We start from the raw sequence: 23,918 nt of genomic DNA, 5'->3' as shown, positions 1-23,918 counted from the left end.
TGGGACGCAAGAGTCCTTTATTGAGACCCTTCCCGGGGGCGGGACGCCGAGCTGGGTGGCGCGGTGGTCGCCGAGCGGATCCTCAGCCTCCCTTGCCTCCCGCTGCTGCAGGCGCGCGCTCTGGATCAGGCTCTGGTCAGTGCAGGCCTGTTCCCGGGAAAGACAGCTCGGTGGGCGGGTGCTCCAGAAGAACAAGCCCCCCAGTCCCCGACGGCCAGCTCTCCCCAGGCAGCTGGGTTTCTCCTACTCGCCGACCCACCATAGTCCCCAAAGCCCGTGCGGAACCAACCGTGGGGGCGCGCTTTGGGGCTCCTGCTGAGTGACACTTGGCGAGTGGGGGCTACCAGCAAGTCCTGGTGGCTCTGGAAAAGGCAATCTCCCAAGACCGGCCAACCATTCTCACTCCAAAGCCCAAGTCCAACTCTCACCTTCCGGCCCGTCCAGCCGCTCCTCCTCCAGCCCTGCGTTGCTCTCGTCCCCGTCCAAAGCCACCTCGTCATCCTCTTCATCCCCGGCGGCGCCTAGGGGGAAGGCAGGCCTGGTGATGCGGAACCCCTGCTCCTCTGGCTGGAGCGCCCCCCTCATACCCTTTGCGCGGGTCTAAACAGTCCCTCCCTCGGCTCCCTCACCCGGCTGGAAGTCGATGGTCCGCAGCATCTCGGCCACGTGCTCCACGCTCACGGAGAATTGCTCCATGCTCTCATAGCCTGGCTCCGGCCGTCCGGCCAGCTCCACCTTCGACATCGCCCCGACTCTGCGATGGCCACGGGGCTCAGCAGGGGGAACTCCTCCGCTTCCCCAAGCCCATCCCCAGATCAGAAGGAAAGAATCCACGGGGTCCCTTCCTTTCCCACCGCGCAGACTACTCACTTGTTGATCAGCTCCTTGGCCTGCTGCAGGGGAGAAAAGGGGGGCCGGAGGTGAGCGCTGGGCCAGCCCCGGCAAAGCCCCGTTTCTGATTCTCACCAGTCCTGCGGGGTGGGTGGGGGCGTATATCCCGATTCGTTAAGGAGAGAGAGAGAGCGCGGGGGGGGGGGGGTAGAAGGATGACTTTTCCCAGATTGTGGTGACAAGAAATGACCGCAGGTAAGACTTGACCCGGCCCCCCCGGGCCCTGATTCCCGCCACCCCTAGACACCTGCCGCCCTCCCTCTCCGCCCACCTGGAGGTAGAGAGCCATCTGCGGCTCCTCCATGGACTGGATGGCGGACTCCACCAGCTTCGAGGAAACCTCCAAGTGGTCTCCGTACTGACGGATGAGGCCCCGCACACGCTGCAGCTTCTCCTCCTGCTCCCGGGCCAGCGCTTGCAGCAGTTCGCCCTTGCGCTCCTCCAGCACCGCGCACAGGGTCTCGAACCTCTGGTTTAACAGTTGCTTCTGCCTGCGGCTGTTGTCCTGAAAGGTCAGAGCAAGTCTGAAGGAGGTCGTGGCTGAGCGCCACCCCACCCCCACCCCCCGCGCGGCCAGAGCGGGGTATTTTATCCCTCTCCCCCTTTAAATAGAACTCAACGGGAGCCAAGAAGGAAAGTGTGACTAGGGTCACACCTTGAGTTAGGGCCACAGATTTCAGCTCAGAGCTTTTCAATTGACAATGATGACAACGTAATTCGAAGTTGCTTCTGGGAGCCATGTATGTCGCTGGCCCTGGCTTGGTTTGGCTTTAATTTCCGCTTACTTATTAAAGAAAATAAAATGAGGTAGCTACCATGACACTATTAGCATCACTCTCCCCCCCCCCCAGACAGGGTTGCTCTGTGTAGTTTTGGGGCCTTTCCTGGAACTCACTCTGTAGATCAGAGTGGCCTCGAACTCACAGAAATCCACCTGCCTCTGCCTCCCGAATGCTGGGATTAAAAGCTTGTGCCACCACCAAGGCTCAGCTACATCACTCATTTTTTAAAATTGAGTTTTATATTTTTAATTTTTTTGCTCTGATATGAAATTAAACCTTATTTCAAAATATAGACATTGGTTAGAGAGCTGGAGAGTTTGATCCCTTGCTAGTGTGTCCTGCTCTTGCAGAGACCTGGTTTCTGTTCCTGTATTCATCCCTGGAACCCCAAGGGGTCCAGCAAGCTCCTCTGGCCTCCATGGGCACTAGCGTTCACGTGCACATGCCCACACACAGACACACACAAATACACATAATTGGAAATAAAACAATAAATTTAAATTTCTAAAATTAATTGACTGGAAATATTGTCTCAATATCCAAATATATTTAGTTAACTATATAATTAGGGCACATAATTATTTATCACATAATTTTTAATTAAATGTATTCATTGACAATTTCATATATATATCACCTCCCAGCCTCTTTTATCTCTTAATTTTTAAATTTTGCTTGTTTATTTCTACAATTTTGTTTGTTTTTTGAGACAGGGTTTCTCTGTGTAGTTTTTTGGTGCCTGTCCTGGAAGTCACTCTGTAGCCCAGACTGACCTCGAACTCACAGAGATCCACCTGGCTGTGCCTCTCAAGTGCTGGGATTAAAGGCATACGCCACCACCACCTTGCTATATCCACAATTTTATTTGTATTATTTTCCATTAGGTATATGTACTTGGTGTGTGGGTGCCCATGGAGGCCAGAGAAAGTGAATTCCTCTGGAGCTGGAGTTACAGGCAGTTTTGAGCCAGGCAGTGTGGGTGCTGGGAACTGAACTCTGGTCCTCCAAAATAGCAGTACCTTCTCTTAACCCCTGGGCCATCTCTCCAGCCCCACTCATTTATTTTTGAGATGGGTCAAATGGGCCTTAAATGAGAAATCCTCCTGCCTCGGCCTCCAGAGTGCTGGCACGATTGTCTCTGCTTGCTTATTTATTTATTTAGTTTATTTAGAGATGGGCTCTCCTTAAGTTGCCTAGGCTGGCCTGGAACTTGGATTATCCTACCTCCACCCCTCTGCTCATCACTGTTTCATATAGTCAAAAAACAAACAAAGCCAAAGCAGAGAAGATTCAAGTAGCTTGGCCAACATGGCAGAGCTGGTGAGTGCCAGGAGCAACCTGGCTAAACACAACCCTCAGTGATCTAGAGTCCAGAAACTTTCTGGGCGGTCTGACCAGAGGTCCAAGAGAAACAGTTCTTTTTGGATGCCAGGGTCTCCAGACAGACTATTGACCATTCCGTCTGGTTATCCTCCCAGCCCACGCTCACCTCAATGGTCTGGCACACCTCCTCCATCTGCGTGATCACAGCTTGCACACGGTCATTGCCTGCCACCAGCATGGCGATGCCATCGCTCAGCTCGCTCTGTCGCACACACGGGCCAGCTGTTAGAGCTGGAAGCCACAGCCCTGAGCCGCTTCCTTCTCATCCCACCGGGACTGTCCCCACCTCGCCCATTCAGGGACATCTACAAAGATCTAGAAGGCTTGGGATAATTAAAAAAGTATTGGAACACATCCTGTGGTTCTGGGAGTCCCCCACCCCCAAATGTGAAGGGAAGTGACGTTCTCTAATCACCCACTGTGCACCAGACTCGGCCTGGGTGATTTATCAGTAGTATAGTCTTCCATGGGTTCTGGAAAATCCTTAGGGCTACCCATCCAGACAGCATTGCTTCCTTCTATTGTGATTCTGGGAGTCAAGTAGAACTTATGTTGGACCTTCCCAGCCTCAACCTCCCACTCCCCGGTGCATTCTGGGTCTGTTGGCTGTTGGCACTCTTCTGTGTTCAGTAATTCTTTCTTCTGAGAAATCCATCACTTGACGGTTTTTCAACAGTTATTAATTTCTAAAAGCTCTGCTTGGTTCTTTGTCGGGTCTGTTTCTCAGTCTGGTTTTGGTTTGGTTTTTCTCGGATCGGGCCTTTCCATGTTGTCTAAACTGGCTTTGAACTTGTTACCCTCCAGCCCCAGCCTCCCTGGTAGCTGAGATGACAGTGTACACCACCACAGCAGACTGTTGCATGGCCATTTTTCATATGTTTTCAGTCCTGGGGATCTACCCAGGGTCTTGTGCTAGGCAAGTGTACTACATCTCCAGTCCCACTTCTATTGTTGTTTTATTTCATCCCTATTTTCTTTCAAACAGGATCTCTTTATGTAGCCTAGGCTGGCTTGGAACTCCTTATGTAGCCTAGGCTGGCCTCATACTAGAGATCCTCCTGCCTCAGGATTCCTGAGTGCTAGAACCAAAGAGTGCACAGCCATGCCTGGCGTCACCCCATCTTCTAAAAAACATTTTGTACATAGTGAGCTTCTGTCCTTCAATAATTCCAACATCTGAATTCCCCAAGGATCTAAACTGTGATTGTTCCTGCTAACTGCACTCGTGGGGTACATGTCTCTGAACATCTTCAGCTGTGAATGCCTGTTCCGTTGATATTGATCGAAGGTCAGCCTAAGGGTCTACACTCAAGGGCTTTTCCTCCAGCTTAGAATTTGAGTCTGTTTCTGTCAAAAGTCAGGTGACACCATTGCCCCCTTTAATGTCCTGGGATTCCAACATGAGCCGAGGTTTGGGAGTCTTAGACGCACCCCTACCCACACACCTTTGGCAGGTTTTGTGGTACAGCCGCCCCTTTCTAGCCAGCTGTCACTGGTCGTCAGAGAAATGGTATCTAATCTGTTTACAGAGGCTCTCTGGCCCCTCCTCCCCACCCCTCCTAGGATACCCCCTTTCTTCTCATGTCCCAACCAATCTGATCTTCAAATGGCAGCGTATGGAGAAGCTAGCTGTGTGACAGAAGACCCTCAGGGGTACCCAGCCGCTATAGTGAAGCCGCTGCCGCCATGCCTTGTCTGTTGCTATGGTGACAGCAGCCCCCATCCTCACCTCACAGGTGACGAGAGTCAGGGACAGAGAGGTCAGGTAACTTCCTCAAGATTGTGTGCAGAGCCAAGAACAGACCCGGGGCTTTGGCCCTGATCTGCTACATCTTACCTAAGTCGAGTGAGAACTGCCCTACCCTCAATCCCCTTCCCGAAGCCCTCCCTGGTGAGATACCTTCTGGCGTTTGTAAATGGTGGGCAGAGGGGCCACCTCACAGTCCTTGTGGGCGCCGAAGACCTTGCAGAGAGAGCAGGTGGGCACCTCGCAGCTCAGGCAGTAGATGTTGATCTTCTCATCCTCGTGTTCCTCACACATGAGGTGCTGTTCGGCCTTCGAGTGCAGTGGCCTGAGGACCATGGACAAGGAAGCAGCAGTCAAGGAGCCAGGCTGTGACCAGGGGTTAGCAACTGACACCGTGTTCTCACTTTTGGGAAGAAGGGATGCTCCAGGGAAGACTGGACCACTCCACGGGGCAAAGATGTCCCACAGGATGGGAAGTCATGGGAGCTGGTGAGGTCAAGGACACTGGGGTGGACTTAGGTCACAGACCAGGAGGAAGGAATAAGATTGAACACTGGCTCCAGAAGCAATGTCAGGCCTCCCTGGGGAGGAGGCCAGCCCCCTCCTCCCTGGGTCCACTCCTTCCCTCATTGTGTGTGCCCCCCCCCATACTGAATAATTTTATGTCAACCTGATACGAGCTAAAGTCATCTGTGAGGAGGGAACCTCATGTTTCCCTGCGTAACAGCTGGGTAAGGTAGTCCAGCGGAGCTTGGTCCTACCTATACTCGATGTCTGTCCCTAAACTCGATGTTTGTTCAAGCATGGAGGCCTGCCCCTTTCTGAATGGAGCCGGAGGAGGAGTGGATGGGGAGGGGGGTAGATGGGAGTCGGAGATAGGGGGTAGATGGGGGGTGGGTGGGAGAGAGAACGGGAGGAGAGGAAGGAGGGGAAACTGTGGTCAGTATGTAAAATAAATAAAAAATGTTAATTAAATAAGATTTAATTTTTTTTTTAAAAAAAAGAAAATGTTTTCATAAAATGGAGCTGTAGGCAAGCCTGTAAGGCATTTTCTTAATTAGTGATTGATGGGGGAGGGCCCAGGCCATGGTGGCTGGTGCCATCCCTGGGCTGGTGGTCCTGGGTTCTATAAGAAGGCAGGCTGAACAAGCCACGAGGAGCAAACCAGTAAGCAGCACCCCTCCATGGCCTCTGCATCAGCTCCTGCCTCCAGGTTCCTGCCCTGTGTGAGTTCCTGTCCTGACTTCCTTCAGTAGAGACTATGATGTGGAAGCGTAAGCCTAATCAATGGTTTCCTTCCCACGTTGTTTCTGGTCACGGTGTTTCATCACAGCAACGGTATCCCTGATTAGGACAACCCTCTAACCCTGGTGGTGCAGGCAGGCTCTTCCCTCCAGAGGGGCCAGCAGCCGGGCATCTCACCGGGAGGACTCCTGCTTGTAGATGTCAATAATGTTCTCCACCAGCAGGTTCCTCTGCAGGCCGTAGACTCCATGCCGGTCCAGGACAACCTCATGCCTGCAGGACGGGCAGCGGAACCGACCTCCCGACGACACAGTTGTGGAGCCCCGGGATTGCCACAGGGGGTTAGAGGCCTGTGAGGACAGGTAACAAGACAACAGAATTTTTTTTCTTTTTTTTTTTTTTTTGGGTGGGGTGGGGATTTTTTTTTAAAGATTTATTTATTTATTATGTATACAACATGTATGACTGCAGGCCAGAAGAGAGCGCCAGGTCTCACTACAGATGATTGTGAGCCACCATATGGGTGCTGGGAATTGAACTCAGGACCTCTGGAAGAACAGCCAGTGTTCTTAACCTCTGAGCCACCTCTCCAGCCCCGAAAACAGAAATTTTTCATAGGGAGGCATCAGGGAAGGCAAGTGGAGGGCTGGATACCAGAGAGGTAAGGAGGGGATGCTCACTCTTCTCTGCATGTCTTCTCTGTCTGGTGTCCCCAGACAGCAGCCTGACAATGACTAAGATGGTCCCCTGCCTCTGCCCCTGCCTCATCCCCAGCCCAGCTCCCTGAGTGTGCCTCATGCAGAGTCTCACTTTGGCCAAGGCCTGATCAGTATTGGTCCAGCATGGAGCTTTGGCAGGAACGCTGGCACAGGCCGGGGACTGGCGGTGTATAGCCAGTGTCCTCCAGCGCGGACCCTTATGGGCCACGTGTAAGTAAGATTTTTTTTTTGTGGGTTTGTTGTTGTTGTTGTTGTTGTGTGTACCTGCGTATACACACACGAGTTTGGCAAGATCATGTAAGTTTGTCTCAAACTCCAGGTGTAATGGAGGAGGATGACCTTGAATTTCTGATCCTCCTGCCTCAACCTCCCAAGTGCTGGGGTTATAGGTGTACTTCCCCCATTGCCGCCTCCTCTCTCTCTCTCTCTCTCTCTCTCTCTCTCTCTCTCTCTCTCTCTCTCTCTCTCTCCAGGGTCCAGACTGGTCTCAAACACTCTGCAAGGACAAAACTGGCCGCGAACATCTATCTACCTGCCTCTGCCTCTCAAATGCTGGGGGAATATACTGGCCATGAGAGAGCTTCTCTCTAGTCCCGGGCAGAGGCACACACACCAAGCGCTGCACAGTGGGACAGAGAACTCACAACCAGGGGCTGGGGTGTGGCTCAGTTGGTAGTGCTGGTCTAGGTTTGATCCCCACCCAACACCACACAAGCAGGGCAGAGTGGCACACTTGGGAGGTAGAGGCAGGGGGATCTGATCCATCGGAAGCTTGAGCCATGCTCAGCTACACAGGGGGTCTGAGGCCAGCCCGGGATACATGAGGCCCTGTCTAAAAAAGAAAAGGGGAGAAGAAAAAAGGGCCAGGTGATGGTGGCGCACGCCTTTAATCCCAGTACTCGGGAGGCAGAGGCAGGAGGGTCTCTGAGTTCGAGGTCAGCCTGGTCTACAGAATGAGATCTAGGACAGGCACCAAAACTACACAGAGAAACCCTGTCTCAGAAAAAAAAAAAGAAAGAAAGAAAGAAAGAAAAGAAAAGGACCCAGGAGGCAAAGACAGGTGGATCTACATAGTGAAGATAATCATGTTGAGAGACCGTCTCAAAAACAAAAGAAACTCTGATTAGCTGGACAATTCTGGGAAATCGCTTCCGGCACTCTGAGTCAGGATACACAGGCCCTTGCACAGTCCTTGACAAGACTTTCTTCTGAAATCTATCCAGTATTCAGCCTCAGGAAAGTTATGGGCTACATTGGATCGGTCCTTTTGCATCTGATGTCATGCAGAAGCTATGGGTTAAGAACAGGAGCAGCCCCCACCCCACAATGGGGACAGTAGACACCAGTGACTGAATATTTGTGAGTCTTTCCTGCAGGTGGGCTCCAGGGGACCTTTAGGGGGTAAGGTAATAGTCCATCACATTCAGAGCACACAAATCCAAGTCAAGTTCTTTTCTCTGGCAGGAAACATGGCCCTACTGAGACCAACAGCTTGGCTTGTGGGAGTAGACTGCATTGTCGTAAAGACAGTTTTTCTTGGGATTTCTTGAGAATCACAAAACTGGGGCAGCTGGGCTTGAAGTCTGTCCTCCCTAGACTTCCTCTCAGGGTTTTCTGAACGCTGTCAGGTTTCCGGAAAGTTTACAAGGTGTGATCGAATGCAGGTGTGAACTGAAGTTGGGGGGTGGGGTGTCGAGAGCCACAACTGTTATAAAGAATCTACAAGGCTGATGAACAGGCTGCGAACTTCCATGATGTGGGGAGCTGGGATGCTGCGATGCTGCAGGTCTGCAGCTGAATTATCTTGGGCTGGTTTTAGTTCTCTCGGTAGCTGTTCATTATTCACCTGTGTGTTTAAGCCTAGTAGCCCATCCCTTGGCTCCCAGGCAGGTCCCTTCTGTAGCGTCCACACATACCACCAGCTTCCACTACCTCCCCAAATTAAAAACGTCATCTGAAGACACCCAAAGCCTGCGACAGAGATTTCACAGTTTGGCTGTAACCACCTTAACCTGATGTTTCCACTGAGTTTTTTTTTTTTTTTATTAAAAAAAAATTTTTTTTTTTGAAACAGGGTCTCACTATGTAGCTCTGTCTGTCCTGGAACTCACTGTGTAGACCAGGCTAGCCTCCAACTCACAGAGATCAGCCTGGCTCTGCCTCCCAAGTGCTGGGATTAAAGGTGTGCGCCACCACCGCGGCTAGTGAGAGAGTTCTAAGCCTGTGCATTCTGGAGGGCGTTAACTCGCTTGACTAAAGCTGGCAATCATGACACATGGGGTGGTTTGAATGTAATTGGCCCCCATAAGCTCATAGGGGTGTGGCACTATTAGGAGGTGTGGCCTTGTTGAAGTAGGTGTGGCCTTGTTGAAGTAGGTGCGGCCTTGTTGGAGGAAGTGTGTCACTGTGTGGGCGGGCTTTGAGGTCTCCTATACCTAGTTCAGTTCACTTCCTGTTGCCTGTGGATCAAGATGTAGGACTCTCAGCCACCTCTCCAGCACCATGCCTGCCTGCATGCCACCGTGTCCCATCATGATGATAATGGACTGAACCTCTGAACTGTAAGCCACACAATGAAATGTTTTCCTTTGTAAGAGTTGCTGTAGTCATGGTGTCTCTTCACAGCAAGAAGAAACCCTAACTAAGACAAAACCTGTTCAGTAAATGCTTGAAGCAGGGAGAGGGACCTCCCAGCTCACAACAAAGTCCCTCCTGGTGACGGTGCAAGCCTCAGTGGCAGTTGAAGGCCTGGGACTGCAGGGGTCATGCAAAGAAGTTGAGGCGTGGCCCCATGAGAGCCTGGGAGAGGCTATTGGTGAAGTGTAGCTCAGCTGCAGGAAGGGACCCCAGCATTTTGGAGATGCTAGTACATGGGATGACCACCAAGAACAGCAGCAGCAGTGGGGTGGAGCCTGCCTATGTCGTCTAGGTGCCTAGAAGACAAGCTGTGTGTGCTTCAGAGGGCAGAGCTGGAGACGTGACCCAAGCCGTTTGGAGGAGTCCAGAAGATCATGAGTGAATCGTAGACATTGGACGGTTGGAATTTTGTTTTGCTTTGATTGCTATTGGGCCCTAATTTTTCTCCCTTTGAAAGTAAGAAAGTATTTTACTGGATCCCACAGTTGAGAACCTTGAATTTTAAGACTTTGGATTTTTTTTTTTTTTTTTTTTTTTTTTTTTTTTTTTTTTTTTGGTTTTTCGAGACAGGGTTTCTTTGTGTAGCTTTGCGCCTTTCCTGGAGCTCACTTGGTAGCCCAGGCTGGTCTCGAACTCACAGAGATCTATTTGCCGCCCGAGTGCTGGGATTAAAGGCGTGCGCCACCAACGCCCGGCAAGACTTTGGATTTTTAAAGAGATTGACTTTAAAGGAACTGAGATTTTAATGTGTTTGAATATGGAAAGACTGTGGGACTTCTAAAGTTTTTTTTTTTTTAAGAAAGGGAGGGTTGTGGCTTCACAGTGATGTGTTTGTGTGTCAAGTTGACAAGGGGTCAGTTGTGCTGGTTAGTTTTATGTCAACTTGACACAAGCTAGAGTCATCAGAGGAAGGAGCCTCAGCTGAGGAGATGCCGCCTGGAGATTCAGCTGTCAGGCATTTTCTCAGTTAGTGATCAATGGGGGAGGGCCCGGCCCATGGTGGGTGGTGCCATCCCTGGGCTGGTGGTCCTGGGTTCTATAAGAAAGCAGGCTGAGCAAGCCATGGGGAGCAAGCCAGTGAGCAGCACCCCTCCACAGCCTCTGCATCAGCTCCTGCCTCCAGGTTCCTGCCCTGTTTGAGTTCCTGTCCCGACTTCCTTCAGTGATGAATGGCAATGTGAATTTGAATACAAGCCAAAGAAACCCTTTCCTCCCCAACTTGCTTTTGGCCATGTTGTTTTGCAGCGATAGAAACCCTAACTAAGACAAGTTGGCACCAGCACAGTGGGGTATTGCTGTGGCAGATCCATCCATGTTTTGGGGGAGGATTATGGAAGGACTTTGAAACTTTGGACTAAAAGAACCTTTGAGTGTTAAGAGCTCAGTGGGATGTTCTGAGGGGAAGTTAAGAATGTTGAGAGCAGTGCAGAGGATGGAAGCCTGGCTTGTGAAGTTTCAGAGGGAAGTTTAAAAGACTCGACCAGGGCCTTTTGTTATTTTGAATGACGATCCCGTGGTTCTGGTGAACTGGGGCTGAAGAATCAGCTGTGATGAACAAGACACCAGAACTACTAAAGTAAAACCTGTTTTGCTGGGGTACTTGATGCTGGTCAGCTGGAGCTAAGAAATTAGCGATGATTAGGAAGAGACCGGCATCGCTGAAGGAAAACCTTCTTGGAGCTGTTCCCTGAGAGCACAGAGCAGCTGTGGTCCAGAGGCAGCCAACAAAAAAGCTTACTACACCCCCCATCCCCATGCCCATCCCCATCTCCCCCCCCCCCCCCCCCGTGCTCTTCCTCTTGACGATCAAACACAGGAGACTCACTGTTGGCATTCTACCTAGGGTTTGAGGGCCTGTTGTGGTCAGGTACAGGCACTATGGGCTTCCCAGATGTTGAATCTAATCCACAGCTTTTTGTAAAGACAGTAGAGAAACCTGGGCGTGTTGCCACACACCTGACTTGTGAGGCAGGAAGATCAGGTTCAAGGTCAGCCTGGACTATAAGAGACCTAAAAAAGGTAGGTGTGTGTGTGTGTGTGTGTGTGTGTGTGTGTGTGCGTGCGCGCGCGCTCTGAGATAGCCCAGTTCGTAAAATGCTTGTCTCACAAGCATGAGGACCTGAGTTTAAAACCCAGACCCCGTGAAAGATCTGGGCGTGGTGGCACAAGTTTGTAACCCCCCCAGCATTCCCCAGGCAACACCAATGCAATCTAGGTGACAGCACTTCCTGCCTCCTCCCCCATCCCCCATCCCCCGTCTGTCTGTCTGTCTGTCTCTCTCTCTCTCCCTCCCTCCCTCCCCCTTCCTTCCTTCTTTCCCTTCCCTCTTTTTTTTTTTTTTTTGAGACAGGATTCTTTCTCTGTGTAGCCCTGGCTGTCCTGGAACTCACTCTGTAGCCCAGGCTGGCCTCGAATTCACTGAGATCCGCCTGGCTCTGCCTCCTGAGTGCCGGGATGAAAGGTGTGCGCCACCACCGCTGCCCGTCTTTTTCTTTCTTTCTTTTTCTCTGAGGTTAAAGGTGTGTGCCACAGCAACTAGTTTTCCTTTTTCTTTTTTTTTTTCTTTCTAGAGACTGAGTAACCCGGACTGGCCTCCAACTCCAGTGTGTAGCTGAAGATGACCCTGAACTCTGATCCTCCTGCCTCCAACTCCCAGGTGCTGGGATTACTGGTGTGCACCACCACGCTCAACTTCTTGATAATAATTTCCAAAGTTCTTACAAGAACTCCAGAGTTTGGAAAAATGGATGAAATGGAACAAAAGGGGGCGCTAGAGTGCCATAATAAAGAAAACCAGCAAAAGGTTTGGGAGACCAGCAGAGAACTGTCCACTGGTTTACAGGGTCTGATATTGAAGCTGCCACTTGAGAAGGGCTTGGAGTCAGGGTAGAGGGAGCCGGAAGGAGTGCTTCAGGAGCCGGGAGAGACTGCAGGAGCTTATTTAAAATTGGGAGGCGGTGGGGGCGGGGAGAAGCTGGAAAGGCGGGTCTCATCCTAGAAGGCTTTTGAATCTGAGGATCTAAACTTGATTTTGTAGGCTGGGTTTCTAAACCAGGAGTAGACAGGGGAGTAGATTTGAACTTACAGCGTTAACATGGACAGATGGACAGGCAGAAGGGAGAGGCTAAAGGCCAGGGCCAGATAGGAAGCGAGTGCCACGTCAATGCCAGGTCACGGGATGCTGGCGGCCGCAATTCTGAAAACAGTCATGACCGAGAGGTGGGTCATGGACTGACCAGTGTCTTGGGCATGGGGAGATGAGAAAGGTAGGAAGATTCTGGGGCTGCAGGCTTGGAAAGATGCCGTGTGTCTCCGGCACAGGAGGACTGACCCGAGGGCCACAGACCCAGCAAGAGCCATGAAGAGAGTTCAGGGAGTCTGAACTCGGATGGGACATGATGGCAGCTTTTCTGTCACTAACCTCTAGCGGAACTGAACGTCTGAACAACGAAGGCGGTATGCAGTTTACACAGCACCTGTGGCTTCACCCAAAGAAATAGTTGTTTAAATGTCACCACAGGTCTTACTGTGTGGCCTAAACTAGCCCTGAACTCCAGACTTAAGAGTAGCTGGAGTTATAGGCATGTGCCCTGCTCTCTGAGGTTCTGATACACTCAGGCTGATTGATGATCTGCAGACCAGGCTGTGTTCTACATCCCACTCAGCATCCACCCCCTGGGCTGTTTTCTCTAACCTTTTTTCTTCTTTTCAGAATTAAATGTGGGGTTAATCCCATCCAATAAAGCCTTTACTTAAAATATTTTAAAAAAAGAAATCAATTGTTTTCATATCACATTACACTTGGGATCACTTCTCATCATGTTATTAGCCCCTCTGCTGATCTCCTGATTTGTTTTGGTGATTTTGAGATGGGTTGTCTCTATGTAACCTAGGCTGTCCTGAGACTCACTCTGTAGCCCAGGCTGGCCTCAAACTCACAGATCCACCTGTCTCTGCCACCCCTGTGTTGGGGATCAAAAGTGTAGACCACCTCACCTGACAGAACATTGATTTTAGCTGGAATCATAGCTAGTGTGGTGGTGCACGCCTTTAAATCCCAGCACTCTGGAGGCAGAGGCAGGCGGATCTCTGAGTTCAAGGCCAGCATGCTCTACAGAGAGAGATCCAAGACAGGCACCAAAACTACACAGAGAAAACCTGTCTCAAAAACAAACAATCAAAACAAAAAACAGTAAATCCCAGCACTTTGGAGTCAGAGGCAGGAGGATCTCTGTGAGTTTGAGGCCAACCTGGTCTACATAGTAAATTCCAAGCCAGGCAAGGCTATGTGATGAGACTCTCTCTCAAAAACAAACAAAAAACATGATTTGCTTCTTGATCCTTTATCTAAGATCAAGGACAGAAGGGTTCATGGACTTTACAGTTGGAACCATAGGACAAAAAAGAAATTACTCTGCCCTGAGTGCAGGCCCCTAAATTTTCTCCTCACAAATAGGAATTTTAGATTCTAGGGTATTGGTGGAAACCTTAAGAAGTCTTCAAAAGATGGCAGTGTCTATTCCGGGCTAAAGACCTCTCCATCTAATTAATATTCAGTTAACCAGATGTGCTTTCTGTTTCCCCTGCTACTTCAGGAAGCTGATGGGCTCTGTCCTATACCATGACTGCCTTATTCTTCCCTTAAATGTCTCGCCTGGAGTCAGCCCCATAAAGCACAACTTTGAATGTGCCAAGCATGTGACGCGTGGAAGAAATTCCATCGCTCTAGGAAACACCCCGGTGGAGGTCCCTGTCCTGTCTCTTGTGTGACTGTGACCTGTACTCGGTGTCCTTCTCTGTATGATAACCACGACACCACTCTACGGAACCATGTTTGTGAAGATGCCAATCCATTATCAAGTTCTACATGAACATGAAGGAAACACTTGCGATCTTAATCTGTATGGTAAAGCAGATGACTGCACAGAGCCGTGGGGCATGAAGTAATTGTTCTGTTTATACTGTGAAGGTGGAAATGGACAGAGTTGGAGGGGCAGCTCCGAGGTAGACTGGTGATGCTTAGCAAGCTCCATCCTCAGCACCGCAGACAACAAAAAGAATGGAGTACATGGCCTGGGGGTGGGGCTCAGTTGGCCGTGTCTGCCCAGCATGCACAAGGCCCTGGGTTTGGTCTCCAGCATCGTATGAACTGGGTGTGGTGGTGTGGTGGCAGGTGGGTGCCTGTACCAGCCCTTGGGAGATGGAGGCAAGAGGATGAGATGTTCAAGGTCATCCTGGAACACAGGAGACCCCCGTCAAACAAAGAATGGAACAAGTGAAGGAAGTTCAATTCTAGGCTTTAAGACTTGGTGCAGCAACCATGCTCAGAACTTTGTCTCTCAGAACCTTTCTCTAGAGGGCTGCAGGATGCCTTCTCGTCCCTCTGTGATCTAGCTAGAGAGGCTCTGTAAATGAGGTCACTCTGGCACGTGTGTACATATCTCAGTGTTTGTCCTCTGCCCTGGCTAGCCAGGGAATGTTCATATGGGACATAGGCCCTGGGTGCGAGGCACATCATTGGGGGCTACCACCCCTGACCCCATGGCCTTAGGCTTTGTGAGCCAGACCCTAAGTCACACTAGCGGAAGAACAGGAACACGGTGGGCGGAAGACATCTGATGAGAAGTGGCTCAGCTACGGAAGAATCCAGGTTTTACTACAAGCTAAAATGCTGGCTGAGAGAGCCTGGGGACCGCTGGGAAACAAGCCCCTCTGTTGAAGCAGGGACGGAGAGGCAGAGAGGAATGGGTGGAGTGAGGACGCTGGTGGCAGAATAGGAAGGCCTTAAAAGTGGTCATCCACACCAAGCGTGGTGACTCATGCTTGTAATCCAAATTTGGGAGATGGAGAGTCACGAGTTCAAAGCCAGACTCAGCTACATAGCAAGTTTGAGGCTAGCCTGGGGTACATGAGTGTGTGTGTGTGTGTGTGTGTGTGTGTGTGTGTGTGAGAGAGAGAGAGAGTGAGAGAGACAGACAGAGACAGAGGATCATCCATAGTCAGGTTAAAAAATATTTGGTGGGGAGTTCAAAACAGGGTTTCTCTGTGTATCCTTTGCTGTCCCAGAACTTACTCTGTAGACCAGGCTGGCCTTGAACTCAGAGATCCTGCCTGGCTCTCCCTCTTGAATGCTGGAATTAAATGTGTGGGCCACCACTGCCTGGCTTATTTTTTTGAATTTTTGAAAGCAGATTATTAAAATGACAAGTGATGTTCATATTAGTTTAAACAGCCCTTGGGACCAAGGAGCTACGTCCCCAGATAAATAGCTTACCGCTCAAGTGTGAGAACATGAGTTCAGATCCTTGGCACCCATGTAAAAGGTAACCATGGCACTGGATATGTAACCCCAGTGCTGGGCAGGGATGGAGAGAGAACCACAGGCGGAAGACATCTGATGTCGACCTCTGCGCTCTGTATGGGCATGCATGGGCACACACCAGCATAACACGCATGCGTGCACACACACTTTTAATCTAAAGATGTGAGAAAATAGGAACTGGGAGGCCTCAGCGGTGGGGGGTCCTGTCCCCTGGGGAGTTAAAACCCCAAACCCAAGCAAGGTCACTGCAACTCAGCATTTTAACAGATCAGGTTCGCAAAAAGGAGACTTGGTCCAGGTGGGCTGGAGAAGCCCTGGTGTCCAGCCAGGGGTTGAGGCACAGCACTTAGGAGGCTGAGGCAGGAGGATTGCAGTGAGTTCTAGACCAGCCTCAGCTATAGAGAACATATCAGGCAAGCCCAGCCAGAAATACATAGCAAAAACACTGCCTCAAAGAACCAAAAATACAGCAGGGCTGCTGGGACTTTCAGTGGAGGTCTGTGCTAAACTCATCTTTCCCAGACTCCTTTTCATTAGAGAAGTCCGTCTCTCCCCCTCTCTCCCCCTCTCCCTCCTCTCTCCCCCTCTCCCTCCTCTCTCCCCCTCTCCCTCCTCTCTCCCCCTCTCCCTCCTCTCTCCCCCTCTCCCTCCTCTCTCCCCCTCTCCCTCCTCTCTCCCCCTCTCCCTCCTCTCTCCCCCTCTCCCTCCCTCTCCCTCCTCTCTCCCCTCTTCCCCGTCTCTCCCCTCTCTCCCTCTCTTCCCCTGTCTCCCTCTCTCTCTCTCTCCCCCTCTCTCCCCCTCTCCTTCCCTCTCTCTTTCCTTCCCTCTCTCTCTGACACACACACACACACACACACACACAGAGACTGACATAGCCCAGGTTGGCCTTGAATTCACTATGTAGAGCTAAGGGTGACTTGTGACATTTCTCATCCCCCTGCCTCCACCTCTCAAGTGCTGGGATTGCAGACACAAACCACCCACCGCCATGCCTGGTTTCTGCAATGCACAGCAGGCGAGCGCTCGCCATCGCAGTCCAGAAGGCCTTGCAAGTTTGACAGTTCCTTCTGTAAGACCCTCCCTGGCTGGACTTCCTCCAAGAAGATGGCTCATCCAGCAACCTCCTTCCAGTACCTTCTGGTTTTCTACTAAATGACAACAGGTTGCTTCTCAGAAACAAGTGCCCACAGCAAAGCGGAGGCAGATACAAAAATACACTAAAGGCTTTAAAGTAGTTTGGACGTGAATAGAGTTTACAAATACAGAAAGAAACACATGGGAAGATGTTTATGTCAGATTCCCACACCAACAGCTTTGCTCTCCTCCAAATTTTTGGTAGCTGCGTGGGTGCAAGTGTGGGGAGGGGGGGATTAGAGGGGGCTAATGTCATATTTTGCAGTTTTCTGTTTCATATCAGAGAAAAAGGATTAGAGCTTTAAATAGAATTATAACAGCAACTAAGTGAAATAATAGGGAGACGAGGGCTTGAAGGTAATCAAGTACCATGTCAGCAAAAACTGGGCATCATGTAAACACCTGTAATCCCAACATGGGGAAACTGAGGCAGGAAAAGTGTCATGAGTTCAAGACCAGCTCCATCCTCATAATGAGTACCAGGCTAGCTAATGCTACCCTAAGATTCTATCTCAAACAACAATAAATTAGGCAGAAATGATAATTGTGTTGGGGGAGTCAGGATTAGATTATAGTTTTCTCAACTCCTTAATCTTGATCAATCATTTCCTTTGGCACAAAAGAGAAGTGTCTCATGTAGCCCAGGCTCTCATCCAAACCACTGTGTGGCTGAAAATGACCTTGAACTTCTGACTCTCTGCTTCCGTCTCCTGTGTGTTGGGATTATAGGTGTGTGTGTGTGCCAAGTGAGCACTTTATCACCTGAACTGTGGCCCCAGCCTACCACCACAACCACAATCCCCCAGCAAACACTGGACAACTGCTGGATGCAGATAAACATTTTAGCAGGTGGATTAAATAAACTGCGGCCTGGTCATAACAACTGCCATGATGGTATTTGAAACAGAAAACGCGGCTGGGTATGGTGAGTCACACCTGTAATTAGGCACTTGGGAGTCTAAGTTAGGAGGATCTTGAATTCAAGGTCAGCCTGGGCTACAGAGTAAGACCTTGTTTCAAAATGGAACCAGCAGGACCAGAGGGAAAAGACGTTTGCTTCATAACCCTTGCGGCTCTTCTTTGATGCCCAGAACCTGAGTAACGGTAGGAGAGAACTGACACTGTAAAGAAGTGTCCTCTGACCTCTACACACGTGTCCCACCCAAAAAATACACAACACGAGCTAAAATAACAGCAATAACAAAACAGAAGACGTCCTGTATCTTCTATGTGTGAATAAGGAACAAATTAAAAAAAAAAAAAAAAAAGCTGGGCGGTGGTGCCGCACACCTTTAATCCCAGCACTAGGGAGGCAGAGCCAGGTGGATCTCTGTGAGTTCGAGACCAGCCTGGTCTGCAGAGTGAGTTCCTAGATAGCCAGTGCTACACAGAGAAACCCTGTCTCAAAGAAACAAAAAATTGAACAAAGGTGATTGGTTTGTCTACTGTCAGTGTGTGTATCCATGCAAACATGTACCTAAGCATGGAAATTTCTAGAAAGATTCTCAGGGAAGCTGGTAATCGTTTGTATTTGGTAAAGGGAATTAAAGATCTGAAGTTAGTGGCAGATTCATTTTTTCATGCTATAAACTTCTAAGGTGTTTGAAAAAAATGTACACATAAAGATTTAAATGTGGTATACTGTTGTCATGTTCCTAACTGTTAACTTTCTAGGCAATGTTCTAAAGGTTTTCTTCCTCAGTGATTTGAAGATGGAGGAACTAAAAGTCCTATTCTCGTCGCCATACTTAGAAAACAGACACTGTGATTATGCCTGGAGTTGTCAAAATGTGGAGGCAATGTGTGAAAAGCGAAGTATGCTCATCTTTCAGACGGAGCTGTGATGTATAGACATGGGTGCAGCTGGGTAACTGGGTCAGCCTCCCCCAGGCCTTCCCAAATAAAGCATCGAGGACTGAGTTGTCCACTCTGTTCCCTGAGGAGAGCTGAGCGCTCTGCACCAGACCTACAGAACCATCTCAGAGTTACGTTACCTCTCAAGTAATCTACACAGGCTTGGGTCTTGTTTGTTTTTGAGACAAGGTCGCATGTAGCCCAGGCTAGCCTCAAACTGACCATGCCTCCACCTCCCAAGTATGGGATTACAGGTGTGAGAGTCAACTCTGAATACCAGGAAGCACTGAGAACATCCCCAACTTCTCACTTTTTAAGACAGGATCTCGGCAGACTAGCCTGGGCTAGTCTCAAAACTCATGGGCTCAAGTGGCCCACTCACCTCAGCCTCCTGAGTAGCACCAACAGGTGTGTGCCACTGAATCTGCTTCTGCACAGGGTTTGTCCCCAAACCTTCCTAGGTCTCTCTGGGCCGAGGGGTGTATTCTTGAGCTTCAAGAATTCTGCCTTGGAGAAGGAAGGTCACACACTCACTGTATAGGCTCTCTATATGGCTATTCCGGGTCTCTGTGCTACATACCTTATCGTTTACAAATCAACATTCTCCCATTTGTTAGTCTTTTAGACAGGGTCTCACTATATAGCCTTGGCTGGCCTGGAGCTCACTGTATAGACTAGGCTGGCCTCGAACTCAGGAGAGATCCACCTGACTCTGACTTTTGAGTGTAGGGGTTAAAGGTATGTGCCACCACACTCGGCCCCTGGGCAACTTTGTACCAAATGCTTTCCTTAGCATTCCAAATATTTCTTTGGCTTCACATATTTTGAGTTCTAATAATGGGATGCCTCAGGGCCTGTCAAGCCTGACGTTCAGGCTGTGGACGGAGAAAACCTACTCCACACATGTGCCATGAGAGAGGGAGGGAGGAAGGGACACACACACACACCCCACACACGGAAGAAAGCAATACATGTTTCTGTATAAATACATGGGAAAGATGTCCTTTCTAGATATTTCAGCTTAAAAGGTATCAGTTTTTCAGGCCAGAAGCCAAGATGGTAGGAAAGGCATAGTCACTCACACAGAACTAGATGTGTAGCCCAGGCTGGCCTCAAACTCATGACAATCCTGCTGCTTCCAGGATTACAGGAGTGTACCACCACATTTGACAAGAAGTTTTGGTTTTATTTGTTGGTCTGAAACTGGATTGGGACAACCTGCAGTCTAGGCCCCTAGACAGGGAAATCCAGCTCTCTACAGCCAAATAATGGCGGGTTTGAACACCCAGAATAAAATAAAATCTGAGGAGAACTCAAGAGGACAATGGCAGCAGAGATTTTGGGGTGCTGGCTACGCAGTGGGGGGCAGAAGACAGATAGGGAATGTAGATGAGCTATGACGGCCTAACTTAGCCCATTCATTGCCTTCAAACAGCTATCCCAAGGTGTTGTGGAAAATTACTTTAACTATGTAAAGATGTATTACATTTGTTTATGCTGCATTTGTTTAACGATGTAAAGAGGTGTTGTTTCACCTGGCCTGCCTAAGGCACCTGATTGGTCTAATAAAAAACTGATCGGCCAATAGCTAGGCAGTAGAGGGATAGGCGGGGCCAGCCAGCTAGGCAGCTGCCAGCCAGCCAGACACAGAAGTGGCAGGAAAAAGGAGGACACACGGAAGGAAAGAAGGTAAGAAGCCCAAGGCAAAACGTAGATGAAAAGAAACAGGTTCAATTAAGTTATAAGAGCTGGTGGGGCAAGCCTAAGATAAGCCCAGGCATTTATAATGAATAAATATCTGTGTCATGATTTGGGGCTGGCGGTCCGAGAAAACCTGCTACACCAAGGAGCCTAAAAGCCCGTTCTCAACGAAGCTAAGACCGGCTTGTGTCGAGGCTGCAGAGACAGCCCAGCCTTTTTGAACATGTGCGCGTTCAGAGCGGCAGAGTTCGGTCCTCAGCTCCTACCTCACAAACACTGCAGCTCCAGCTCCAGGGGATCCGACACCCTCTTCTGGCTTCTGTGTGCACCTGTATATACAGGTGCACACACACACACACACATTAATAACAAATATTTAAAAAAATAGCGGCCGGGCGGTGGTGGTGCACGCCTCTAATCCCAGCACTCGGGAGGCAGAGGCAGGCGGATCTCTGTGAGTTCGAGGCCAGCCTGGGCTACCGAGTGAGTTCCAGGAAAGGCGCAAAGCTACATAGAGAAACCCTGTCTCGAAAAACCAAAAAATAAAATGAAATAAAATAAAATAAAAATTAAAAAAAAATAGCTTGTGCTGGGGCTTGTGGTGTAGATCCAATGGTAGGATGCATGTTTAACACACAAAGCCGTGGATTAACCAGAAGACATGGGAAAAGAGGACGTGGAAAATCTCTGCTCAACTCATTTTCTCGTAGTCTGTGAAAAGTAGGAATAATTATTTCAATTTTTTAAGATTTATTTTATGTGCAGCCTGCATGCATGCATGGTGCCCATGCAGGGAGGGCTCAGAAGGGAGCATCAGATCTCCTGGAACTAGAGTTACAGAGGGTGGGCGTGAGCTGCCTTGTGGATGCTGGAACTGAACCTGAGTTATTTGGGAGAGTAACGAGTGCTCTTAGCCACTGAGCCATCTCTCCAGCCCAGACACTTTTTTTTTTTTTTTTTTTTTTTTTTTTTTTGAGACAGGATCTTGCTGCATATAGCCTCTGGCTATATTGGTGTATTTGTTCCATAGACTGGGCTAGCCTCTAGTTTGTGGTTACATAGACCAGGCTAGCCTCTAGGTTTGTGGTGCTCCTTCCAGGGGCTGTGACCACAGACCTGTCATAGAGTCTGGCTCCTGGTCAGAATCTTTTTTTTTTTTAAGATTTATTTATTATGTATACAGCGTTCTGCCTGCATATATGTCTGAAGGCCAGAAGAGGGCGCCAGATCTCATTACAGATGGTTGTGAGCCACCATGTGGTTGCTGGGAATTGAACTTAGGACCTCTGAAGAGCAGTCAGTGCTCTTAACCATTGAGCCATCTCTCCAGCCCTCCTGGTCAGAATCTTATTCCTGATGTTCCTGTCATGGATTTGTACACAGAACCAGCCAGCTCTGATGTATTCGGTTTTACTTCATCTGCGAGGTCTCGTGTGTCCTGTCTCTTCACTCTCCCTGACCTCTGATCCAGTACTGTAGCCTACTTGAACTTCCATGAATGATACAGCAAGAAGGCGAGCCTAGGAATGTATAAAGACTCCTGGGATGTGCTTTATTTAGTTGGTTAGACAGGGTCTTGTACCGCCCAAGCCAGCCTTAAACGCTAAACTCATTCTCCTGCTACCCCGTCCCAAGGGCTGGGACAGCAGCCATGCATCACCAGGCCCAGCTCTTGTTTTTCTTTGTGAAATGTGTCGACAGAATGGTATCAGTGACTTCACTTAGCAGCACTCGGCTCATGAGCGCAGATACACAGGCGTTTCTGGGAAGTACAATTTTGCTTCAGCTTTCTGTCAGTCACCTGAATATCAGGCCATGGGCCTCTTTACCAGCTCAGGAAGGATCACAGGTGTGAAACTGGGGAGAATTCCTGCTTCCCTGGCCCACTGTGTCTAACCAGCTCCCTCATGGACAGAGGAGCTCTGTCTCACATAGCTCTGTTGGCATCATAGGGCTTTCTCACGGGTTTATCATCAATTTTTTTTTTGTTGTTGTTGTTGTTTTTTTCAAGACAGGGTTTCTCTGTGTAGTTTTGGTGCCTGTCCTGGATCTCGCTCTGTAGACCAGGCTGGTCTCGAACTCACAGAGATGTGCCTGGCTCTGCCTTGTGAGTGCTGGGATTAAAGGCGTGTGCCACCACCGCCCGGCATCAATTTTTAATTTTAGATTTTTTTCTTGTTTTCTGTTTGAGAAAGAGTCTTGTTATGTAGCCCAAATTGGTCCAGAATTCACTCTGTAAACCAGGTTAGCCTAAAAATCATGACAATTAATGCCCAAGCATGGTGGTGATGTCTCTCTAACCCCAGCACTCAGGAGGCAGAGGCAGGAGGATCTCTGTGAGTACGAGGACATCCTGGTCTACAGAGTGAGATCCAGGATAGGCAGGACTACATAGACTGACCCTGTCTCAAAAACAAAACAAAATAATGACAATTCTCCCGAGTGCTGGAATTACAGGTGTATACCACCATACCCAGTTATTATTAAAGGGTGTGTGTGTGTGTGTGTGTGTGTGTGTGTGTGTGTGTGCGCGCGCGCGCGCGCGCGCGCATGTGCTCATGTAAGTGGAGGCCAGAGGTAAACTTCCAGGAGTCTATTTCACCATGTTATGTTTGGGGGATCAAATTTAGGTTGTCAGGTTTGGTAGCAAGTGCCTTCACCCACTAAGCGTCTTGCTGGTCCTATTATTTTTCATTACCTCAATATTTTTTTGATCTCTTCTAAAAAAAAAAAAATTCAAAGCCTCCAAGTCAACAAAACCTAGTACCAGCTCCCAGGAGCCCAGCAGGCAAGAGCACTCTTCCATGCCAGCTTCCGCCGGTCCCCCTTGGATCACACTTGTTGCTGTGGACACGGGCTGTGCTCGCCAGCCTCGGGGCGACTGCTGACTCACGCTTACTCTGGGATCCTCCGAGCCCAGCTCCCTGGCCACTGCACTCACCACCTCCCACCTATGGGCTCCCCCCCACCGGCCCCCTCCTTGACCTGACCCAGCGCCCCCCCCTCCCCGAGCCCACCCACCTGGAAGACGTCGTTGGCACACTTGCGGCACAGGTTGTGCTGGCAGGGCAGGATCACCACGGGCTTGGAGAACATCTCCAGGCAGATGGGGCAGATGAGCTGCTTCTCCAGGTTGTCCATGTTGTGCGCATCCCCTAGCAGCGGCTTGAAACCCACGGTGAAGTTCATCCCTCAGCGCTCTGGTGCCGGCCTTGGCTGCGGCCCTGTTCCTGGCCTTCCCTCGCTGCCCCGTGCCCCCTTCCTCGTGAACGTTCGGCTGTCTGTGGAGTCTTAGGATCCTGCGATGGCTCTCTTGAAAGAGTGGTGCTTCCTGTCTGCTCCTCTCACCCCTGGCTCTTTCCAGACTCTTGCGTCTGCACGCCTTGCTCAGAACCCTCTCCAGACACTTTAGCTCCCCCTGTGAAATTCTCTCGTTCCCTCAAGCCACCCTCTTGTCCACTCGTCGTCGGGCAGTACTGTTTGTCCCTTCCTCCCTGGAGAGA

The 23,918-nt window shown here is 49.9% G+C and overlaps 1 protein-coding gene across 1 annotated transcript; it reads right to left on the bottom strand.

Annotated features, from left to right (window-relative positions):
* On the bottom strand, nucleotides 1-23,918 carry Trim54 (tripartite motif containing 54). Its single transcript, XM_028874716.2, has 9 exons — nucleotides 23,437-23,918; nucleotides 6,226-6,398; nucleotides 4,957-5,128; nucleotides 3,163-3,258; nucleotides 1,163-1,396; nucleotides 871-893; nucleotides 630-754; nucleotides 429-521; nucleotides 1-147 (listed from the first exon to the last, which is right to left on the bottom strand). The coding sequence occupies exons 1-9, from the start codon at nucleotides 23,602-23,604 to the stop codon at nucleotides 137-139; spliced, it is 1,095 nt and encodes a 364-aa protein (XP_028730549.1). The 5' UTR covers nucleotides 23,605-23,918; the 3' UTR covers nucleotides 1-136.

This window comes from Peromyscus leucopus, chromosome 22, assembly GCF_004664715.2.
Source record: "Peromyscus leucopus breed LL Stock chromosome 22, UCI_PerLeu_2.1, whole genome shotgun sequence".
Classification (NCBI taxonomy): Eukaryota; Metazoa; Chordata; class Mammalia; order Rodentia; family Cricetidae; genus Peromyscus; species Peromyscus leucopus.
The sequence above is the reverse complement of the archived record's forward strand: the minus strand, read 5'-3'. Positions and strand labels throughout refer to the sequence as shown.